The 21649-nt window shown below is 39.8% G+C and overlaps 2 protein-coding genes across 2 annotated transcripts in view; both read left to right on the top strand.

Annotated features, from left to right (window-relative positions):
* The window catches only part of RAB3GAP2 (RAB3 GTPase activating non-catalytic protein subunit 2), a 106954-nt gene that overhangs the window by 67229 nt on the left and 18076 nt on the right, over positions 1-21649 (top strand). The window contains exons 18-26 of the mRNA XM_068986584.1: positions 1427-1517; positions 3183-3310; positions 5156-5369; positions 5691-5788; positions 17672-17777; positions 18391-18551; positions 19577-19805; positions 21114-21287; positions 21388-21494. Coding sequence (XP_068842685.1) covers positions 1427-1517; positions 3183-3310; positions 5156-5369; positions 5691-5788; positions 17672-17777; positions 18391-18551; positions 19577-19805; positions 21114-21287; positions 21388-21494 — 1308 coding nt within the window. The remainder of the gene's footprint in view (positions 1-1426; positions 1518-3182; positions 3311-5155; positions 5370-5690; positions 5789-17671; positions 17778-18390; positions 18552-19576; positions 19806-21113; positions 21288-21387; positions 21495-21649) is intronic.
* On the top strand, positions 7977-9035 carry LOC138090155 (SERTA domain-containing protein 4). The gene has a single exon (XM_068985619.1). It carries the CDS (start codon positions 7977-7979, stop codon positions 9033-9035), a length of 1059 nt encoding a protein of 352 aa, XP_068841720.1.

Here is a 21649-nt window from a genome sequence, read left to right as displayed (position 1 = left end):
TTAGTTTCAGCACGTAGGATGTTCATTTCAGCATTTGGGATCTATTGTTGTGGTGCACGGGCTCTCTAGTTGTCGCACACAGGCTCTGTGCTCAGACTTAGTTGCCTTGCAGCCATTCTTTGTAAGTAAGTAAGTGAAGTCGCTCAGCCATGTCCGACTCTTTGCGACCCCATGGACTGTAGCCCACCAGACTTCTCTGTCCATGGGGTTCTCCAGGCAAGAATACTGGAGTGGGTTGCCATTCCCTTCTCCAGGGGATCTTCCCAACCCAGGGATCGAACCTGGGTCTCCCACATTGCAGGCAGCTGTTCTTTGACTAGGGATCAAACCTGTGTTCCCTGCATTGAAAGGCGGATTCCTAACCAATGGATCACCAGGGAAGTGCCTGGGTTACTTTCTTTATATCCTCCATCCATTTGCCTCATGCTAGGCCAGACCAACCTCCAGAGCTGCCCTCTGCACCTATTTCTCCCCCACAGACACACAGAGTTGTTGTTGGATGAAGTCTGTTATTTGTTATTTGTCTCATGCCACATTCATAGCCTACCTTTTATACTGTTTAATCTCATAATGCAAAATTCAGTTTAACATGCTGATAAGAAAGGACAAGTGTGAACTTTAAGTGCTGTGTGTAACCCACTAGTGACTCTGATGGTTGCTTTTTTAGGCGTGAAGTAATGATGAAGATTCTTAAATATCTACTACTGGGCAGGAAGAGAGTAGGCGCAGAGAGGTGGGAAATATATTCATCTAGACTGGCCTGTGGATACAGCCAGCCATGCTTAAGCACAGTAACATAGCAGTAATTAAGTTGTTGTCAGCTTTTATTACTGGCATGACAGTGGCAATGTCTGCTTTTCATTTATGCATATGTACTACAAACTCACTCAGACTCTTACTGGTGAATAACTTTATCTCTGTCTCTGCCATCCTGTTGCACATCAGTTGCTTTCCAAGTTGTTTCATTCTCAGTCTGGACTTTTTGTCATGGTACCATATTTGGCATGACATGAAATTGATTACATATTACTTATGATGCAACTTTAGCTCTCAGATGATTAATACAACATCTTAAAATGGAATTTCCCTTTGAAACTTGGGGCAGTGAAACTATGGGCATAAATGTAAAATTTAAAAACCAAGATCTTTGCCTTGTAATTACGAAAATTGTTCATCTTTCTTCTAGGCGGCTTCCCTGGTGGCTTAGATGGTAAAAGCGTCTGCCTGTAATGTGGGAGACCTGGGTTCAATCCCTGGGTTGGGAAGATCCTCTGGAGAAGGAAATGGCAACCCACTCCAGTACTCTTGCCTGGAAAATCCCATGGACGAAGGAGCCTGGTAGGCTACAGTCCATGGGGTCTCAAAGAGTCGGACACGACTGAGCGACTTCACTTTCTTTCTTTCTTTTTTTGTCTTTTTCTTCTAGGCTTTGGAAAGCATCTTGGCAAGTGAACGTTTACCATTTTCCTGCCTTAAAAACATCACTCAGACATTAATGGACACTTTAAAAAATCAAGGTAATAGGGTTTGTTTATGGTCTCAGCTCAAATTTTATAACTCTGACCATAGGAAGTATTAACTGTTTATGATGCCATCCTGCTACCTTGATATGGTAATATGTATAAGAAACAATGTATAAGAAAGAAGAAAACTTATTTCATACCTTTATCATTGGGGACTTTTAAAATTCCCTGTTCAGTGTATGCTACTGATCTTTCTCTGAGTATGTTGACTCTGTTTCTTACTGTAAATATTTTTCATTTGAATCCATCTATTATGAGGAAAGATAGAATGATGGAAAGTGACTATTGTGATAATAGTTGTAAAGCATTTTGAAAGCCGTTGGCATGTGGGGGACAAGATAGCTGGTGGTAAGCAAAAAAACAACCAGACTGTCTTGCTGCCATTGTATTTTAACTCTCAGTAATGTTGTTTTGACCATGATAATGATTTTTTTTCCCAAAATTCTATGCTTTGATTAATGTTTTGTCAGTGTATGGAATCCATATTTTTTCATCCACTTCCCTCGTGAACGGAACTAGGGCTTCCAGAATCACAGACTATGATTACATGACTAGTTCTGATTGTTTTTTTACTGTTAAGAATATATTTGTCTGGAAAAGAATTACATCTGTAACTGTGGGGTTGTAACTCCATATTCTTTCCAGCCGAGCTAGAAAAATTTATTCTGAATTCCTAACATCAGTTAAAAAAGTAGTATGTGGTATACGGACTTCATCTAGTTGTGACTTTTTGCTTGCTTATTGTGTGAATTATATGAAGCCTACTTTTATTTTTTGTGGACTGATTTGAAAGTCTTTATTGAATTTGTTACAGTACTGTTTCTGTGTTATGTTTTGGGGTTTTTTGGCCACAAGGCACATGGGATCTTAGCTCCTTGACCAAAAGCACACCCTCAACGCCTGCATTGGAAGGCAGAGTCCCAACCCCTGAACTGCCTGGAGGCTTCATATTTAAGCCAGCCTAGAGTGGCTTCGGAGAGGGAAATGGCAACCCACTCCAGTACTCTTGCCTGGAGAATCCCAGGGACAGAGGAGCCTGGTGGGCTGCCGTCTTCCATGTTATTGTATCTCATAACAGAGTCTTGCAGTTTTCAATGTCTGCCTTTATCATACAGGAATGTACTGTATTATGCAGAGAGTGGGTACTTTTCCAGCGTTAACCTCAACAAGAAACCTGACTGATGCAGGTGGAATTCTACTTTTGGTCTCTTTCTCAGCCTCTCTTGAGGATGCATGTATTACAATCCAGTTTCTGGTTGAAGTATAGTATCTTTGACCACCGTGATAAGAAGAGCCAGGCAGCTTTCCAATTGTCTTTTCTCAGGGTATGAGAATAATAGACAACATTTGAGTTAGGGAGTGAGGGGAGGATATTTTCAAACCTGTTTCCAAAATATTTGTTTAAATTTGAGTGCTAGACTAAAATATCTCTTCTGTTTTCTTTCTTTCTTTTTCTCCTCCTCTCCCACTATTAGAGCACCTTCATTTAAAAGTTTAGACTCTGCATGATAGAAAAATTATTTTTGCCTTCTTAATTTGTTATATTGAAAATATAGCTATATTATAAAACATAACATCAAGGAATTATGTAAAATTAAGGTATTTTTACCAGTCCGTTAAATATATCTCTTTAATGTATTTCTTCTTTCTACCTTGTAGAGCTTGAGTCTGTTGATGAAGGACTGCTACAATTTTGTGCCAATAAATTGAAATTACTGCATCTTTATGAGTCTGTTAGTCAATTAAATTCCACTGATTTTCATTCAGATACACCATTCTCTGATAATGTGAGTAATCCCATTATTCATTATACAAAATCATCTCTTTGGTTATTTGTTATTTTTTAATTGGTAGTAAAGAAGTACAAGTATTAAGGGTTTGGTTTTTTTTTTAATGTGTAAAGGTTTATGTTCTTTACAAGATCCCTGCTGGCTTTCTGTGCCTTGCTCCTACATTTATGTTATTTAGGCTTGAATATTGAGCTTGTTATTAATCCATGTCAGTACCTAGAATCATTTGGTTTTCCTTAAGTTCTTTTATAAAATTGCTTACTACAACTTCTTTTCGACAGGGTTTGCTAATCAAAAATGTGCAATGAACGGAAGTAGCAAATTTTCTATTTCGTTTAAAGAAAATGATTCTAACAAGCAGAAGAGACCAGCTTTTCTGTGTTGTTTACTACATAATAGAATACGTTTTTAAGCTAGTCCACCTTACATCAGAGTGTTTAAAGTAATTGTAGAAAATGTTCTATGGTTTTATTCTTCAAAATGTAAAAAAAGTGATAGGACCTTGTAATCCTTATTAGAGTGCAAGTGCAGTATTGCTCATTTCTAGGAGAGTGTATAAAATTCCTACTTTCTCTGCAGAGAATAGAATTTCTCTTGATAGAGAGCAGAGAGAAATAGTGTCCTCTCTTCCCTCAAGTACTGTATGACCTTGGGCAGGTTGGTGGCTTCAGGGTCTCATGTCTTTTACTTATCTGAAGGAAAATCGTTAAAGTGATTTTAATGATTTGTCAAGGCACTGGTAATGCTTTTAAAAAACATATTTGGTACATCTGAAAGCTCACTGAGTTTTAAAACAGTTGTCTATTATTGTAAACACATGTATAGAAATAAATTTTAAATAAAAATGAGAGGTGGCAAATACTGAAAATATTTCCTCTCAGTATTGAAAATAACCTACACATTCTAACTTGTTTTTTTAATCTTTGGTATTATAGATGAATTTTATAAAGTATTTTAATAATCTCTTCATAATATTATTCTGTGAATGCCATGATAAATGACAAGGCCATTTTGCAGCAGATTTTGTTCTGCCATTACTTCTCCAATAGTGAAAAATACTTTCAAGCAGCAGAGAAGTTCAGGTTGATTAAGTTATACCTATAGGGTGCCTGGAGTGGGAAGATCCCCTGGAAAAGGGAACGGCTACCCACTCCAGTATTCTTGCCTGGAGAATTCCATAGACAGAGGAACCTGTTGGGCAGCAGTCCATGAGGTCTCAAAGAGGCGGACACGACTGGGCAACTAAACTGCCACCACCACCGGGAGTAGTATCAGGAGATATTTCTGCACATCTGATGTGAAAACAGTTTGAAAGGCTGGCAGGTTGTATCTGTTACTCTTTAATCTCTACAACCCTGAGAGCCATATAGAGGATTTATATGTAGATACAGTGAGGACCGCTGCCCATTGCTTTTATTTTATAGTGTTTGTGCTGCTTACTAAAACAACTATTAAATATCAATAGTTCTTTAGTTTCCTCAGAATCACAAGAGTTGGCAATTAACAACCACTTACATTTTTTCTGATTAAGCAATAATATATGTTTATTAAAATTCAGACATTTTAGAAGGCTATTGAATAATCTCAAGAAACTTTCTAAGGATGATACTTTCAGTAATATGTAGTGTTTCAAGATTATTTTATTTAAATAACATCCTACTTACCAATTGAGAGTAAAATTTTCAGCAGAGCACACCATAGCTGTCACATTAATTAAGAAGTCATTTTTTGCTTATAGTCTTGGATTTTGTTTCAGGTGATAATGACAGATAATTGACACATAATGGCAGTCATAGAAAGAGAAATGGTCTATTGATAACTTCCTTCCTCCCTAAATTTAAGGACTTGGCCGTGTTACTAAGGCTGGATGAAAAAGAACTCCTTAAGCTCCAGGCCTTGTTAGAGAAGTATAAGCAAGAGAACAGCAGGACTGCTGTCCGATTTTCTGATGAGAAGGATGGTGTGTTGCCTGTGAAAACATTCCTGGAATATTTAGAATATGAGAAAGATGTGGTCAACATAAAGAAGACAAGTGAAGAGGAATATGTGGCTTTAGGTAGGTAGAATGATAAACAACTTTCTGAATCTTCCGTCTTTTTAAATTAATTAACCAAAGAATTGAACGTATGTTTTACGGTCAACGGAAGACTCTCTGGATAGGTAGGCACTGTCTTATGAAAGTTGTACTGAATTAAAAAGAATACTTAGGAGACAGTGTGAGACATGTAATGATTTGCCTTCTGCCTAAACTGAGCCATTGATTTCCCTTCTCTGCTGTTGTTTTGCTCCTCTAGGGATCTAGATTGCAATTCAGGAAGATTTTGAGTTTGGTAAGCAGGCATTCATTGGTTGACGTGTTTTGTTTTTGTTTTACCAGGCAGTTTCTTTTTTTGGAAGTGTTTATGTGGAGAAAGCTCCACTGAGGAAATGTGTCACACTTTGGAGTCGGCTGGACTCAGCCCCCAGCTGTTGCTGGTAAGGTTTCTTGTTGCTGGATGCTGTTCTTCCTCGTTAATGTCATCTGGAAGTGGCTGTCTCTTTTTTTTTTACTCTTGTCTAAAGTGTATTATAGAGCATACAGAAAACTTTCTAAAAACAATCAAGGAAATGTATAGTCATGTATTCTATTGAATAATAATATCTGATTTTTCTCATTCTCTGTAAATTATAACCAGCATATTCCAAGGTTGGCCTAAAATAAATTTAGTCTGTTGTGTATGCATGCATTTACAGTGGACTGGGATCATCAGAAAAAAGTGTTCATATTAGCCTAAAAAGATCTTATCTAGAGAACAAAACTGTTTCCTTAAAGCATTATTGAATTATCAGACATTCCCAGACCTTGAATACATGTTAGGATTTAATCTCTGTGCCATAACAAATATAAATAAAGGAATCATCCACTGGGAAAACTACAACACTAAATTTTCACCCTTTCTGAAAAGGGCAAGGGAGTTGGCCCACATCACTTGTTCTGCTCTTGACTGCCCCCCACATGTACAGAGATACACACGTGCACACCCTTTACCACATGCCCACTCACATCTCAAGTTCTGGCCAGGATTTGGGCCTTCCACCTCTATGAACTTGTTGACAATGCTAACATTAGTTTTTACTTGTTTGTGTATTTTTAACTGTGCTGGGTCTTTGCTGCTGCTCACAGGCTCTCTCTAGTTCTGGTGAGCAGGGCCTGTTCTCTAGTTGCGGTGCACAGGCGTCTCATTCTGATGGCTTGTTGCAGAGCACGGTCTCTAGGGTGCAGGCTTAGTTGCCCCGAGGTATGTGGGATCCTCCTGGACCAGGGATCTAACCTGTGTTCCCTGCATTGGTGCGTGAATTCTTTATGTAACTGGACCACGATACTGTTTTAATTGAACATGTAAGTCCTTTAAAAATGGATTTTTCTCTGCCTCCCTTTGCAGTATAGATGTCAGGAAGTACAGTTAAAGGTGCACACTGCTTGCACATGGTTGTTCATAAGAGGCTTCGTTCATAATAGCCAGAGACTGAAACCTGCTCTGTGCCCTTTAGGGGATAAATGGATAAACAGACTATGGCACATTCTTACCATGGAATACCCCTCAGCAATAAAAAGGAATAAACTATTAGTAGAAGCAGTAGCTTGGATGAATAAGAAAAATATGCAAATAGAAAAAAAATTTTCAAAAAAGATACATATGCATGATTCTGTTTTCATAACATTCATAAAATAACACAGTCATAAAGACGGAGAACAGATTAGTGGTTGCCAAGGGTTAGTGGTGAACATCAGGGAGAAGGCTCTGGCTATAAAGTGTTAACAGGAGGGAGATCTTGTGCCTTGGTAGAGTGTCTGGATGGTGGCGATTTTGCAGTGCTACACATGATAAAATTGCATGCTGCAAAATAGGTGCCTGTATCACTGGTGAAATTTGCACAAGTTTTATGGATTTTACCAATGGAAGTTTCTTGGTTTTGTGTAAGATATTAACATGAGGGAAGACTGCAGGAAGGGCCCATGGACCTCCCTGTGCTCCTTTCTGCCACCAGTGAATATAATTATTGCAAATTAAGAAGTTTTTAAAAAGGAGGTAACTATTACCTATCATTCAAAATTGAGATGCTGAAATAGATGAACATGGTATACTACTTGTTTTCTATTGTGCTTCATCAGTTTCATTTAAATTTTGTTTACAGGGGCTGGGGTGGGGGCGAGGGGAGGGCGCCCCGTGTGCTGCCTGAGGAGCGGCGGCGGCGGCGGCGGCGGCGGCGAGAGGGAGGGAAGGAGGGGGGCGAGCGGGCGCGCTTGTCATGTTGCCTCGCTCACCCTGGGGGCATCGTGCAGAACCTCTCCTCGGAAATCCACGGGGAAATGGCAAACAGGATTGACGGGTTTCACACGCTCCTCGCTAGACAGAGCCGCTCATTACCATAACCGTCTGCAGCGACGGCGGCGCGGCGCCCCAGTCGCGGCGGCGGGACCTGCCGGGACCCTCGCCCGCCGCGCACCCGCGGCCGCCACCAGCACCAGCACCCGCACCTCCCCGAACCGGGCCGGGCCCCGCACGCGCGGAGTGTGCACCGGCGGCCGGGCTGGCGCCGAGCTCGGAGCGGGCCAGCAGCAGCTCGAGCGCCGCGGCCGCCGCCGCCTCCCGGCTGACCCCGCGATCTGAGGCTGTCAGAGATGACTCTGGTTCTGTCCATGAATAGATTCTGCGAGCCCATTGTCTCGGAAGGAGCTGCTGAAATTGCTGGGTACCAGACACTATGGGAGGCTGACAGCTATGGAGGCCTGAGCCCCCCGGGGCCAGCCCAGGCTCCCCTGCAGGGAGACCGGGGAGCCGGTCCCCCCCTGGCAGGATCACATTACAGGGGAATTTCAAATCCTATAACAACATCCAAGATCACATACTTTAAGAGGAAGTATGTGGAAGAAGAGGATTTTCACCCACCACTCAGCAGCTGTAGCCATAAAACCATCTCGATCTTTGAGGAGCGAGCCCACATCCTTTATCTGTCCTTAGAAAAGCTAAAGTTTATCGATGATCCTGAAGTGTACCTCCGAAGATCTGTGCTTATAAACAATCTGATGAAGAGGATCCATGGAGAAATTGTCATGCAGAATAACTGGTGCTTTCCTGCCTGCTCTTTCAATGGCGCCTCTGCCCAGGAGTGGTTTATGGCTCAAGACTGTCCTTACCGGAAACGACCTCGGATGGCCAAAGAGGAGTGTGAAAAGGTCCATGCCTGCTGCTTGTACCAGGAATGTGGTGGTCACTACCTAAATTTACCCGTTTCGGTCAGTGCTAATGTCGGAAGTGCCTCCACCACTGCCTCCTCTTCCTCCCCCTCGGCGTCTTCCTCTTCCTCTCCCCCTCTGCCTTTGCCGAGCTGTTCCCACCAGGTGGATTTTGACGTAGGCAGCACACCTGTTTACAAGGGTGATGGCCAGATACCTGCCAGTGAAATCTTTGTTACTAACGTCCGGTCACTGGGTGTTCAGGAAAAGGCCAAATTAAATGATGAGAAAGTAAATGATGATACCAACAGGGATGGTGGCCCCCTGAGCCATGGACCTGTGGGCAACGACCTTGCTTTTGAGGGCAAAGGCCAATTTTATGATTATTTTGAGACTGGATATAACGAAAAAAGCAGTGTAAGTGAGTCTTGGAAGAAGTCCTTAAGGAAAAAGGAGCCTTCACCGAGTAACAAACTGTGCTGCAGCAAAGGGCATAAAATATGAGCCATCTTCTCACGCAAACGTTGAAGCATGCACAGCATGATCAATTAGCTCTCATAAATTTTATTTTGAATGGATTTTATAGTTTTGTACAACTGATACAGTTATGCCATGAACATGCCGTGTCGTTTAAATGCCTGGAGAGCAGATTGCATAAAACATCTGTATTGTAGGCATCGGCAAGCTACTCATAAATGTGGTGACGTTACCGAGAAGACAGTTGACTTAATGCTTAAACGTATATCTTAGTTTTTTTACCGAGAAGATCAGCAGATTAGACTGGGGGACAGTGTGCCCTTGTGCTATTTCCACGACCCGCAAGGAGCCTGTCGCTAGCGATGAACCTTCCACCTGTTTGCCAGTTAATTAGGTAGTTATTTGGTAAGCAAATCAATATAACCAGCAAAGGATGTCTGCTACTTCTCTGTGATACAGTATTTTTTTCTGAATAAAAGACTGAGGACAGGGAGCTAGAAGAAATGGCTTCCTGGTGCTGTTAAATATTTGGATTCAACCGTCTTGTGTGACAGAGGAAAATAGGACAGGAGGAAATGAAACACCTGACCAGGGGCAACAATCAAGGATATGAGTAGAGGGTGATCCCTGCAAGTTCCTGGCTTGCCTGTGATGGGTGATGAGGCTTTTAGAAAGGTGTTATACAGGGCGATTTTTGGTGCCTTACTTTATCTTAATTTTTGCCAATGTGAAAATTAAGGATAAATCAGAGTACAGCAGGGATTTAACAAACAGGAAAAAAAATACAAACAGGGTGGATCAATATTGTTTGGAAATCTTTAACGTCGAACTGTTGCGTTCAACTTTTGATTCAACATCTCTATTCTTCCTTTATTTTTTGATGCCCAATTGCTTTTGGATTTGGCATTTTTAGAAAGGGATGGAGGAAACAATAGAGAGAGCTGTTAGAGACCAGCACTAGCTGCTCAAGCTTTTCTATGGCAACGGTCTGTTGCTGGGGTTTGGGTTTTCTGGGTTTTGGGTTGTTTTGTTTTCTTGTCCAATGCAGTTCATGAACCAGTAGCATGCATCATACTTTAATCTGTTTTGCATCATTTCACTCGTTTAGATTATAAAAGCATGTGGTTTTTTATATATGACTTTTGCTGTTGATTACGAAGCACAATGTTAATACACGATGTGGTGATCAATAAGGTTTTATCTTAAAGAATGTAAAGATTTTCGTTTGGGGAAAGTTATTTTGGAGAAATGGGACTCAGTCGGCAAAAGCTCCTATGTATTTGGCCAACATTTTTCTCAGTCGTTTTTTTTTCATGTGTACGTTGGCAAGAGTGTTCAGAGGGGCCCCTCTGACCATCCTTCCTTCCATGCCAGCTAACTCCTCCTGCTAAACTCTATTTCCATTTCCGAGGTTACTGACTGACTTGGGCCTCCTTACACAATACTTCACAGGAACCAAATTCCAAATGGAGGAAATAAGTTAAGTCCTCCCCGTTTCTCCAAGATAAAGCTTTTTTTATTATTGCTATTAATATTAAATATAGGTCTCATTCATACAGTGTATGAGTAGGATCGTCATTTGGACAATGTCCACAAGGACCAATTTTTAAAACCCGTTCTTGTGTAATGGCTGAATAGTCTAGTGATGTTTTGTCCTTTATTTTCAATATTTGATAAACATTTGATGTTGAAAACTTAGATGATAGATGCTTGTATATGAATGTGTTGTAATAAAGTGAGGTTTTCTTGATATATATTTATTAAAATGATCAAAATTCATTCAGAAAAAAAAAAAAAAAAAAAAAAAAAAAAATAAATTTTGTTTACATTAAAACTGAGGTCATTGTTGTTCAGCTGCTAAGTCATGTCCAACTCTTTGTGACCTATGAACTGCAGCACACCAGATTCCTGTCCTTCACTATCTCCTGGAACTTGCTCAAACTCATGTTCACTGAATCAATGATGTCATCCAACCATCTCATCCTCTGTTGCCCCTTTCCCTTCTTGCCCTCAGTCTTTGCCAGCATCAGGGTCTTTTCCAGTGATCTAGCTGTTCACATCAGGTGGCTAAAGTATTAGAGCTTCAGCTTCAGCACCAGTCCTTCCAATGGATATTAAGGGTTGATATCCTTTAGGATTGACAGGTTTGAAGGGACTCTCAAGAGTCTTTTCTAGTACCACAGTTCAAAAGCATCAATTCTTCAGCGCTCAGCCTTCTTTGTGGTCCAGCTCTCACATCCATACCTAACTATTGGAAAAACCATAGTTTTGACTATATGGACCTTTGTCATCAAAGTGATGTCTCTGCTTTTTAATACATTGTCTAGGTTTGTTATAGCTTTTCTTTCATAGCTGCAGTGACCGTCTGCAGTGATTTTGGAGCCCAAGAAAATGAAATCTGACACTGTTTCCACCTTTTCCCCTTCTATTTGTGATGAAGTGTTGGCACCAGATGCCATTATCTTTGTTTTTTGAATGTTGAATTTTAAGCCAGCTTTTTCACTCTCCTCTTTTACCTTCACCAAGAAGCTCTTTAGTTCCTCTTTACTTTCTGCCATTAAAGTGGTACCATCTGCATATTCGAGGTTGTTGATATTTCTCCCAGCAATCTTGATTCCAGCTTGTGAGTCATCCAGCCCAACATTTCATATGATGTGCTTCATATATAAGTTAAGTAAGCAGGATGGCAATATATACCCTTAATGTATTCCTTTCCCAATGTTGAACCAAACCATTGTCCATGTCCAGTTCTAACTCTTGCTTCTTATCCTGCATACAAGTTTCTCAGGAGGCAGAAAAGTGGTCTGGTATTCCCATCTCTTTCAGAATTTTCCACAGTTTGTTAATGATCCATATAGTCAAAGGCTTTGGCGAAGTCAATAAAGCAGAAGTAGATGTTTTCCTGAACTCTCTTGCTTTTTCTGTAATCCAGTGGGTGTTGGCAGTTTGATCTCTGGCAATTTGATCAAAGGCTGGAAGAAACAAACCTCACACCTATACTTCAAGTCATATATTAAAAAAATTAAGTCCAATGGAACATAAATATCAATATGAGGTAAAACTACAAAATCTATAGAAGAAAACATCAGAGGAAGCTTGGTTTAGACAAAGGTTTCTTAAGGTAGAAAAAGCATGAACTGTAAAAGAAAAATACTGAAAAGTTATTGTTCATGAAATTTCAAAACTTTTGTTTTTTAAAAGACTTAAGAAATTGAAAAGGCAAGTCTCTTTTACACAACATAGATCTGATAAATGCATTGTGTCCAGGTTGTACAAAGAATTTGTACAACTCAATAATGAGACAATACAGTTTTAAAAGATGAGCAAAGGATTTGAACAGATATGTCACCAAAACATACATACAAATTGCAAATAATTACCTGAATGATGTTCAGAAATTAGCCATTCAGTTCAGTTCAGTTCAGTCTCTCGGTCATGTCCAACTCTTTGCCACCCCATGAACTGAAACACGCCAGGCCTCCCTGTCCATCCCCAACTCCCGGAGTTCACTCAAACTCACGTCCATCGAGTCGGTGATGCCATTCAGCCATCTCATCCTCTGTCGTCCCCTTCTCCTCCTGCTCCTAATCCCTCCCAGCATCAGGGTCTTCTCCAATGAGTCAGCTCTTCGCACGAGGTGGCCAAAGTATTGGAGTTTCAGCTTTAGCATGTTTCCTTCCAAGGAATGCAGAAATACAACCATGATGGCCTCTGTTCCAGAGAATGACTAAAACTTAAAAAGATTGACATATCCAGTGTTGATGAGGATGTAAGCAGTCAGAATGCTCAACACAGATGATGGAAATGCAACTTAATACAACCACTGTAGAAAACAGTTTGAAAGTTTCTTGTCAAGTTGAACATAGATTTACCGTAAAATCCAGCAGTCTTGCTCCTAGGTACTTAGTCAAGAGCAATGAAAATGTATTTTGCGTAGACTTGGAGTAAACTATTTACAGCAGCTTTATTCCTAATAACCCAGACTGGAAACAACCCAAATATCCAGTAATTGATAAATGGATGAAGTATGGTGTAACCATACAATGAAATGAACCACTGATACACAGAATGACATAAATGAATCTCCAAAGCATTAGGCCAAGTGAAAAGATCCAGAAACAAAAGAGTACCTACCAGTGATTTCAGTTGATTTTATATGAAATACTAGAATAAGCAAAAATAGAGTAACAAAGGAGATGAATGTGTGCTAGAGGCTGAGAGTGGGAGTTGGAGATAAACTCAGAGAGGCACAAGGGAACTTTGGATGGAGATGTACTTTATCACATTTATGGTATTATTTACCCAACTTAAAATTAGTAAACTTTACTTTAGACATATATAAGTGTATGTGTGTGTTTTTTATAATGTGATAGAGTGATGTGTATTATATGGGAAATTTCTGTGCTTTAAACCCATCAGGCTGTGACCTGTATTATTGTGCTACTAAATTTCTAAAATTGGCCAAAATTTAAACACTTTTTAAGAAATCATCTCTTATGAGACTATTTCACACATTCCAAATGGCTGAATTCTTTTTCCTAGAGAAATGTTTTATAGCTGGGTTTTATTTTTAAAGTATTTTTGTTTAAAACGTAATAGAAGATACTGTATTTTTAAAGTATTTTAAAAACAATCAGTCTACTCAATTTAGTTTACTTAATTTGTATGTTAATCACTCAGTCATGTCCAACTCTTTTTGACCCCGTGGACTGTAGCCTGCCAGGGTCTTCTGTCCATGGCATTCTTCAGGCAGGAATAATTCTGTGAATGCAGAGTAAAAAGGAGAAAAAGATAAGACATTTTCACTTAAAGGCTATAATGAATGGGAAGGGAAGAGGGAGCTTCTCTTGGGGAAAAAAAAGCCCAAGAATTAAAGTAAGAAACTGAGTGTACAGTAAGACTAGCTTTTAGAAGAGCCTGCGTGGTCATTGTGGTGACATTGATTAGACAAGATAGCAGCCCACACACTCTCACTGTTACTCAGCCATCTGGCTGTGGGAAGATAAAGTGCAGGGGTTTGTACACCAGGCAATAAGTATGTGTTCTGCTTATATCTTGCTCTTTCCCAAAGTAGTTAACACCAGTGCCACAGTATAGACTAGTGACATTTTTCTGGAGTTATTAAAATTCAAGTCTTTTTTTTTTTAAAGAGAATATAGATTAATGTCTATTATTTAATGTTAAAAGAGTAACAAACTTTCAGGAATATAGACATATAACAGTCATGAATAAAAAGTGATAGGTCTTTCAGCAAAATTTATTACTAGTGTTTTAAAGGCACATTATTTGAAATGCTAGCTCTTTCTATTCTTTCCTGATCAGTTATTCTCTGAATTCTTTTTCCTTCTGAAATATTTGAAAAAATAGTTTTATTGGAATTATGTACATGAAAAAACTTGGTACTTATAATCTGGGTTGTATACATTTTTTAATTTGAGAAGATTTCCCAATCTAGTATAATCACAGATGATGTCATCCACAGGCAACGGCTGATAGTTTTTCACAACGTTTAAAACTATCCTCAATGGAACTGTATAAAGTTTCAGATTCTGTAACCTAAAACAAACCCTAGTTTTCAGGAAAGACTAGGAAATAAGGCTCATCCAGAAGACTGACAAGATAGATTTCTTTGAAGTATAGGCAGGCAAGGCTGACAGATGGCTTCCTACACTAGGAAGTATTTCCTACACTACACTAGCATTTCCGTTGAGTGAAGGACTAAAACATTAAGGATGTAAATGATACAGGAGGATATTTTGCAAAAGATAAAGCTCAGTGGGCTTTAGAAGCATCCACCAAAGATCCCTGGAAGTTTGTTTCTTTCTTAGGTGGAAGTTCTAATAAGTCTTAGATACTCCTTGGTTAGAAGAATGTAGTATATTTCTGTTCAAGGATTCTATTATTCAGTCTTTTGTTCAAATATCATCTGGTAAGATGTCAGTTTGTGACATTTATATGTGAATTAACAATTATGAAACAACATGATTGACACTTACAGTGTGTGAGTCTCTAATACAGATGTTTACATTATGAATAATACATAATATAACATTCTTTGCTGCGATGTTTTGAAAATATATCTTATTTTGTATTCTCTAGTTGGGGAGATAGTTATCTTCCAGGTACCGTCTTTTCCTGTTGTGTATGTCTGTACATGTATTCTGCGAGGTATCTACCTCATATCTCTACGAGGTATCTCTATTCTCTATACTTGGCTTATTTTTCTCCTTTCCCCTTAATTTTTCCTGAAGTTTAAAAAATCTTTCTGTCACTTACATAAGTGATTCTACAATTGTCTCATCCTGTTCTAAAGACTCCCACAGCATCCTCTGTTTACACTGACTTTCTACACATAAACAAAAGCATAACTGGTTTGGAATTTTTTAAGTTTCAAAAAACAAGAACAATCTACCTTATAAACAGTTTACCTAAGTTGGGCAAGAGATAGAGCAGATCTCAGACATGAAAAGGAGAGTTAAGCAGAAGAACAAGGTTTTTTGTTTGTTTCAGGACTTGCTAAATGTAGTCATGGATGAGGAAGCGGTTAATTGAAGAAAAAATTAGAAGAGTGCAGTGGTAAGAGAGAGCGAAGGCATGACATTTAATTTGTCTAAACATAATATAGTTTAAAACAGCCCTTTGGATTGGCAGTCTTTGTGAGCACTTTGAAACCCTTACTGTTGGGGACATGAAATCAGACTTTGAGAAACATAGTGCATTAGAAACCTGGTGTACTCTTAACATAACCCCTGGACATACATTTTGCCTCCAAAATTAATCAGGGTGAGTCAAATGGCAACCTGGCCATGAACCTAGTAGATAAATTCTGCCACTTCCCCTCATTTCCTTTTGATTTGCTTCACAACTTGTATGCGCAAGACACTGAGACGAAGTAATTTTCACATGATTCTGGAATGTCTTTGTTGTCCATGCAGGCAATTCATTTTTTTTAGCCTGCTTTGTGGTTATAAGCAGCGGTGCTGTATGAGGTTAAGAAGTTTAAAACAGAGGGAATAACGTTGATAAATGGCTAGCATCAGTCAAAATTTTGTGGATGACGGAGGATATTATGTAGCAGGTGGAATGATCATGGAATGATACGACCCCATTTTTGTGAGAGTGAACCCCCATGCTGTCCTCCCTTCATAATGCTTTCTGTGTATCTTAACTTATGAAGGCAGTTAGTAGCTTTGCTCATAATAAGCTCTAAATAACTATTAGCATTGATTGTTAATACTGTCATTGTCTTATAATATGAGGGGAAATATGAAAGGACATGCTGCTGCTGCTAAGTCGCTTCAGTTGTGTCCGACTCTGTGCTACCCCATAGACGGCAGCCCATCAGGCTCCACCGTCCCTGGGATTCTCCAGGCAAGAACACTGGAGTGGGTTGCCATTTCCTTCTCCAATACATGAAAGTGAAAAGTGAAAGTGAAGGTGCTCAGTCGTGTCCGACTCTTACCGACCCCGTGGACTGCAGCCCACCAGGCTCCTCCATCCATGGGATTTTCCAGGCAAGAATACTGGAATGGGGTGCCATTGCCTTCTCCGATGAAAGGACATACCCAGTTTTAAAAAAATGAAAAGTATGGATAGGATGAAGTATAAAGGAGGCTAATGAAGGGAGAGATGTGAAAGGGTTAAAAAAGAGACAAGTTAAACCAAAAAGGGGAGAAATAGGAGAAAGTGTGTTGTATATTTTTATATTTATACAATCAGGCAGATCTAGGTTCAAACTTTAGTTCTAAGTTAGTAACTAAGTTATTTTTCCTTCTTATCGTTTGTAAAACCCCAGTAGTCAGCCCTGACCCAAGAGGTTGTTGTTATCGAATGGGAAGATACGCTTGTTGGGTACTTATCTGCCTTGGGTCATTCTCCTGAGTTAATTTCCTTCACACACTTCTTCAGCTTCCTGCTCTTCTTAAATTTGAAAATTGTATGTACTAATGTGTTTAAACTGATAGTCAAGCTTTCATTTTATTAGAGCTTTTTTTTTAACATAAAGACATTGCAGAATTATAGGCAATCAAAACCTTTCACACACACCAGCACTTAACAGATGTGACACTATGCCTTTTAAGTTTTCATTACCCCAGAATTATCTGTGTACAAATTTTATGAGCCCAAATTTTAAAAATTTTAAGTAGATATGCTTATTTTTAAAAATCATTCTGTTGATTTAAATGCTTTTAAAATCTGTTTCTCATAACTCGGTGACTTGAAGATTAGAGTTTGATAGTATTACGTACTCACCAACCACTGCCAAGTCCCCGATTTCTTTGCATGACCAAGGCCAGGGCTAGAGCCATAGCTCCAGGCCCTCATGTCATAACCTGCGACCAGCCTTCTGTAATCCATGCTCACTGGCAGTACCCTCTCTGCCGATTTGCTCTTTAATAGAAGCTTGCACTGAAGGGTAGTACTGAACCTAAAGAAGTGGTGGAAATGGGGAGATTTTGATCCCCAACAAATAAGGAATCTCTTAAGATAGACAAGCTACCTTGTTCCTTGTTCTTCTCACACTACATCATGTAACAAGCAAGCACTTACCTCCCAACCAGAAAGGCTGAACCACTCATGAATACACATATGGTCTAAAATTGTACAAGATTTTGTTTATGGTAAATATTTTTTTTACAATAAAGATTTAAATCTGATTTCAGTCTCTGCTTCTGAGCGTTTGGCTTTCTAAGGAAAAAGATATTTTGGACAAACCGCAGTCTGTCTGCTGTCTCCATACGATGCTGTACCTCCTGAGCAAGATGAAAGGTGAGCACTGTGGACGCTGAGGTTTGGCTCCTCGGGAATGTGGTCTCCACTCCCAGAAATAACGTTCAGTGTTGAAATTCCACAAAAACGAGGAGGGAGAATACTTCCTCGTAACAAAAGGAGACTAGAAGGTACAAAACATTTCACTAGAGAGAATCTTTTATGTAGTCATAGAAAACTCTTAATACATTCAAAGTGTGCTTTATGAAATTTAATTAACATTTTGCATCAACATCAGAAATGATAGTGAACAGTGTGTTTTCTGAGTTCAGTGAGGTGAATTGAATGGTCTGTGGTGGAGGTAATATTTTTCTTACTGTTTTTGGCATGATGAGAACAATAATCTGTTATATTAAAACATTCAGTAGTAGTTTTCATCAATGATGAAAGTATTCCAAACAGAGATTTACAATCGATTCAGAGCAAGATGCCTAAGAGCATAAATAAGTGAAATATAAGTCTTCTAAATAAAATAAAGACTTCTTTTCCAGTTCATTCAAAAATACACACATGCATCAATGGGAAACTTGGTTCTAACATTATATTTAACATCAAAGATTAAAAGAAAAAATTTGCCGAGCTAAGAGTTTCTTTTTTTGCCATTTGCCTGTAGTGGCCATCGAAGAGACCTGGGATTCCCAGTCCGTGTCCCCTTGGTGGCAGCAGATGCGCACGGTCTGTATTCAGTCCGAGAATAACGGGGCTGCGCTGCTATCCGCACATGTCGGGCATGCTGTCGCTGCTCAGATATCCAACAGCTTGACTGAGAAGAAAGTGAGTGGGCAGGGGGGCGGCTCTACGGGGGCTCCCCTCCAGCGGGCTCCCCGACCGCTTTCCCCTTCTGGGCTGCATTGTCTTCAGTGTGTGGAACATCTAGGATTTGAGATATGTGTCCAGCAGGATCTTGTCGACGTCTCTTGAAGATGAGGGGTTCTTCTTTAGTTGTTTATTCAGATAACTTGAACCTAGTCTCCACACAGCATAAGGGGCGAAGCACTGGAGTCAGGGCAGAGACCTGGTGTTCACAGCTGGTGGTCTGTGGTGAGTGCCTGTAGAAGGCAGGTCCTCATTCAAAAGGCTCAGGGTTAGACAGCATTGTTTCTCAGATTTCTTTCAGCTCTTAGTTTCTACAGTTGTATTTATATCCTTCTTTTAGAAACAAGAGTGGTTTTGCCACGTAGTGTTGAATGATTCAGATGAAAGCTTCCAGTAGACCTTTTACTTTATGGCTTTTCCCCATCTCTTGAAGACTAAAATTTATTTAAGACAAGACTAGTGCCCCTTGTATCTCATGGTGAATCAAATAATTTTTTCTAGGGGGATGTTGCATTAAATTGGATAGGATACTTAAATAGGTCTGTAGAGATTCACTCAATATTGTCAGTCCCAGTAGTTTGGGGCTAAATTCATTATGACTGGTTTATGATGTTTCTAATAATGGAGAGAGAGAAATTTAAGATACATTTTTTATGTTGGCTAGTACATTCTGAAGAACTGTCAGTATCCAGGAACACTGCAGGGATGGGCCTGAAACCTTTGCAGTGCCTGTCGGTTGAATCATGGGCCTCACTACAGGTCTCTTCATAAATGTCTGAACTCCATCAGCATTGCTCCTAAGTCTCCAATCTACTCCTCATCTTCATGTTCCATCCAGCCAACTAGTAATGTTTGTGTACCAGCATCTGTATATCGCTTTGTGATGTATCCTGAAGATCAATCGGCTTTCACGTTAAAAGTTCATTCAAGTTAATGTTGATCCAGACTCTTAGCCAGAGTATCAACTGGGCGTTTTCTGTTAGTTTTCCCAAACAGTTTCAGGAACTGACTTGGAAGCCCTCACTGATTCCTGGGAGGCCCTTTCTCTTGATACGGAGTACTGGAAACTCCTCCTGAAACAGCTGGAGGACTGTCTCCTGCTTCAGACTCTGCTTCACAGCAGAACGAACACCCGGACCTCCAAAGTGTCTTCGCTGCAGGCTGAGCCACTCCCGAAGCTTTCTGTGAAAAAGCTGTTAGAAGGAGGAAAAGGTAACCTGAAGTTACTTGAGCATTTGTAGCCATAGATCTATATTTTTATGGTATGAGGTTTCTGGGGCTTTTTTTTTTTTTTAATAGAAATGACTGAAAGAATAAGGAAAGAAAAATACACTCAGATTTTAAAAGTAAATAAATAACCCACCATCTACCTCTTCTCAACTTCCAAGGCCCATCTCAAATGCTGCCTCCTCCAGGAATCCTCTCATGACCCACTAAGTGCGAATTTTCTCTTCTTCCTCCTAATATCCATGGAACTTTATACCTCGTTTTCAATGCATCACTTTCTACTATTCCAAAGTCATTGGATTCCTGTGCTTAAACATCTTGTAGGACCACAAGTATCTTAAAATATTGGATTTATCATGACATACTTCCTCTCCTTATTACCAGCATCTCTGTCAGACATTTGATACTGGAATGACTATTTCTGGGTTTAAATACTGGCATTTATGGTTTTAATTTAGTTAACTTGTCTTCTCATTCTGTATAATATTTGTGATGATTTCCAGATTGTAAACTCAAACCATCCTCTGTTCTGCCACCTGGTGAAAATGTAGGAACACAATTTTAATACTGCCTTGAGCAATAGGATCAGGACTTGATCCTGGAATGGGAATTATCAAATGATTTAGAAGCCAAGCATAAGAAATTAGATCACCTGGCACACTGCTCTCATTTATTTCCACTGAGTCATGATTTTGTGTTCGTGTTGTCAAAAAGGTTTACATTTGAAGCAAATTAGGAAGACTGAGAGGGAAATTTAATACAGAAGCTTGCATTTATTTTAGGTAGTAGGCAGGACTCTTTATTGTGAATGCTTTTATGGTGCCGGTAATTAACTGTGGCTAAATTTTGCCCTCAAATATTCCAGAGGCGAGTTCTTGACTGTTAAAAATAGTATTTTGCCCTAAGAAGCCTTGGCACAAGTATCATGCTAATGAGTTTGTTTCCACTTGTGTTTAAATGAAAGCATTTTAAAGATGTATTCATGCCTTCATCTGTGACTGGTAAAATGCAGTTTGAATTTGTGGACATGAAGGTATTGTGTATAGACATTGATATTTAGCTACTATTTTACGAGAATGTAAAGATGCCCTTAGAGATCCAGTATCCCACTTGCCTTCACATGGTGAGTGGTATGTGGCGACACTGCTGTAAATCTCATGGCTTTGGGGTCACTTCAGGCTTAACCCAATGTGGCACTTAGGTCTTCATGGGGACATTGAGATCCTGCACTCTATGGGCTCCCTTTGGCAAATGCTGCCAGTGTTCATTTTCTTTCTTGTCTCCAAACTGTAGGTGGCATTGCAGACAGTGTAGCCAAGTGGATATTTAAACAGGACTTCAGCCCCGAAGTGTTAAAACTGGCTAATAAAGGAAGAGATGCAGAAAACCCAGATGAACCCAGAGAAGGTATTAACCGAGGTTTATTTGAGGTGTCAGAGGTAGAGATGGACTTGGGAGCCATTCCAGGTAAGACATAAACACGGGTAAACAGGAAATCCAGCGTGAAGAAGGCAGCCAGAGCTCTCCCTCAGGCAGGAGTAATACAGTGCTGTCTCCTCACTTTCAGACCTGCTGCACTTGGCCTACAAGCAGTTCCCTTGCAGCCTCGAGCTGGATGTGCTGCACGCGCACTGCTGCTGGGAGTACGTCGTGCAGTGGAATAAAGACCCGGAGGTACGACTCTCGTCACCTCTTCATGGGACTGTTCTCTTTGCTTATAGCACTTGACTTCTTCCCCTTTGGAATGTCTCCATGCTAGGAGCTATACAAGGCCTTTTTCATATATAATCCTCACGGTAAACCTATGAAGTGTGGATGTCATCATTATT

The sequence above is a fragment of the Capricornis sumatraensis genome, chromosome 14 (genome assembly GCF_032405125.1).
Source record: "Capricornis sumatraensis isolate serow.1 chromosome 14, serow.2, whole genome shotgun sequence".
NCBI lineage: Eukaryota > Metazoa > Chordata > Mammalia > Artiodactyla > Bovidae > Capricornis > Capricornis sumatraensis.
This window is presented reverse-complemented; position numbering and strand designations above follow the sequence as displayed.

What these genes read in the sequence shown, in the direction of transcription:
- LOC138090155 (XM_068985619.1), top strand. Translation starts at nt 7,977, where the DNA reads ATGACTCTGGTTCTGTCCATGAATAGATTCTGCGAGCCCATTGTCTCG.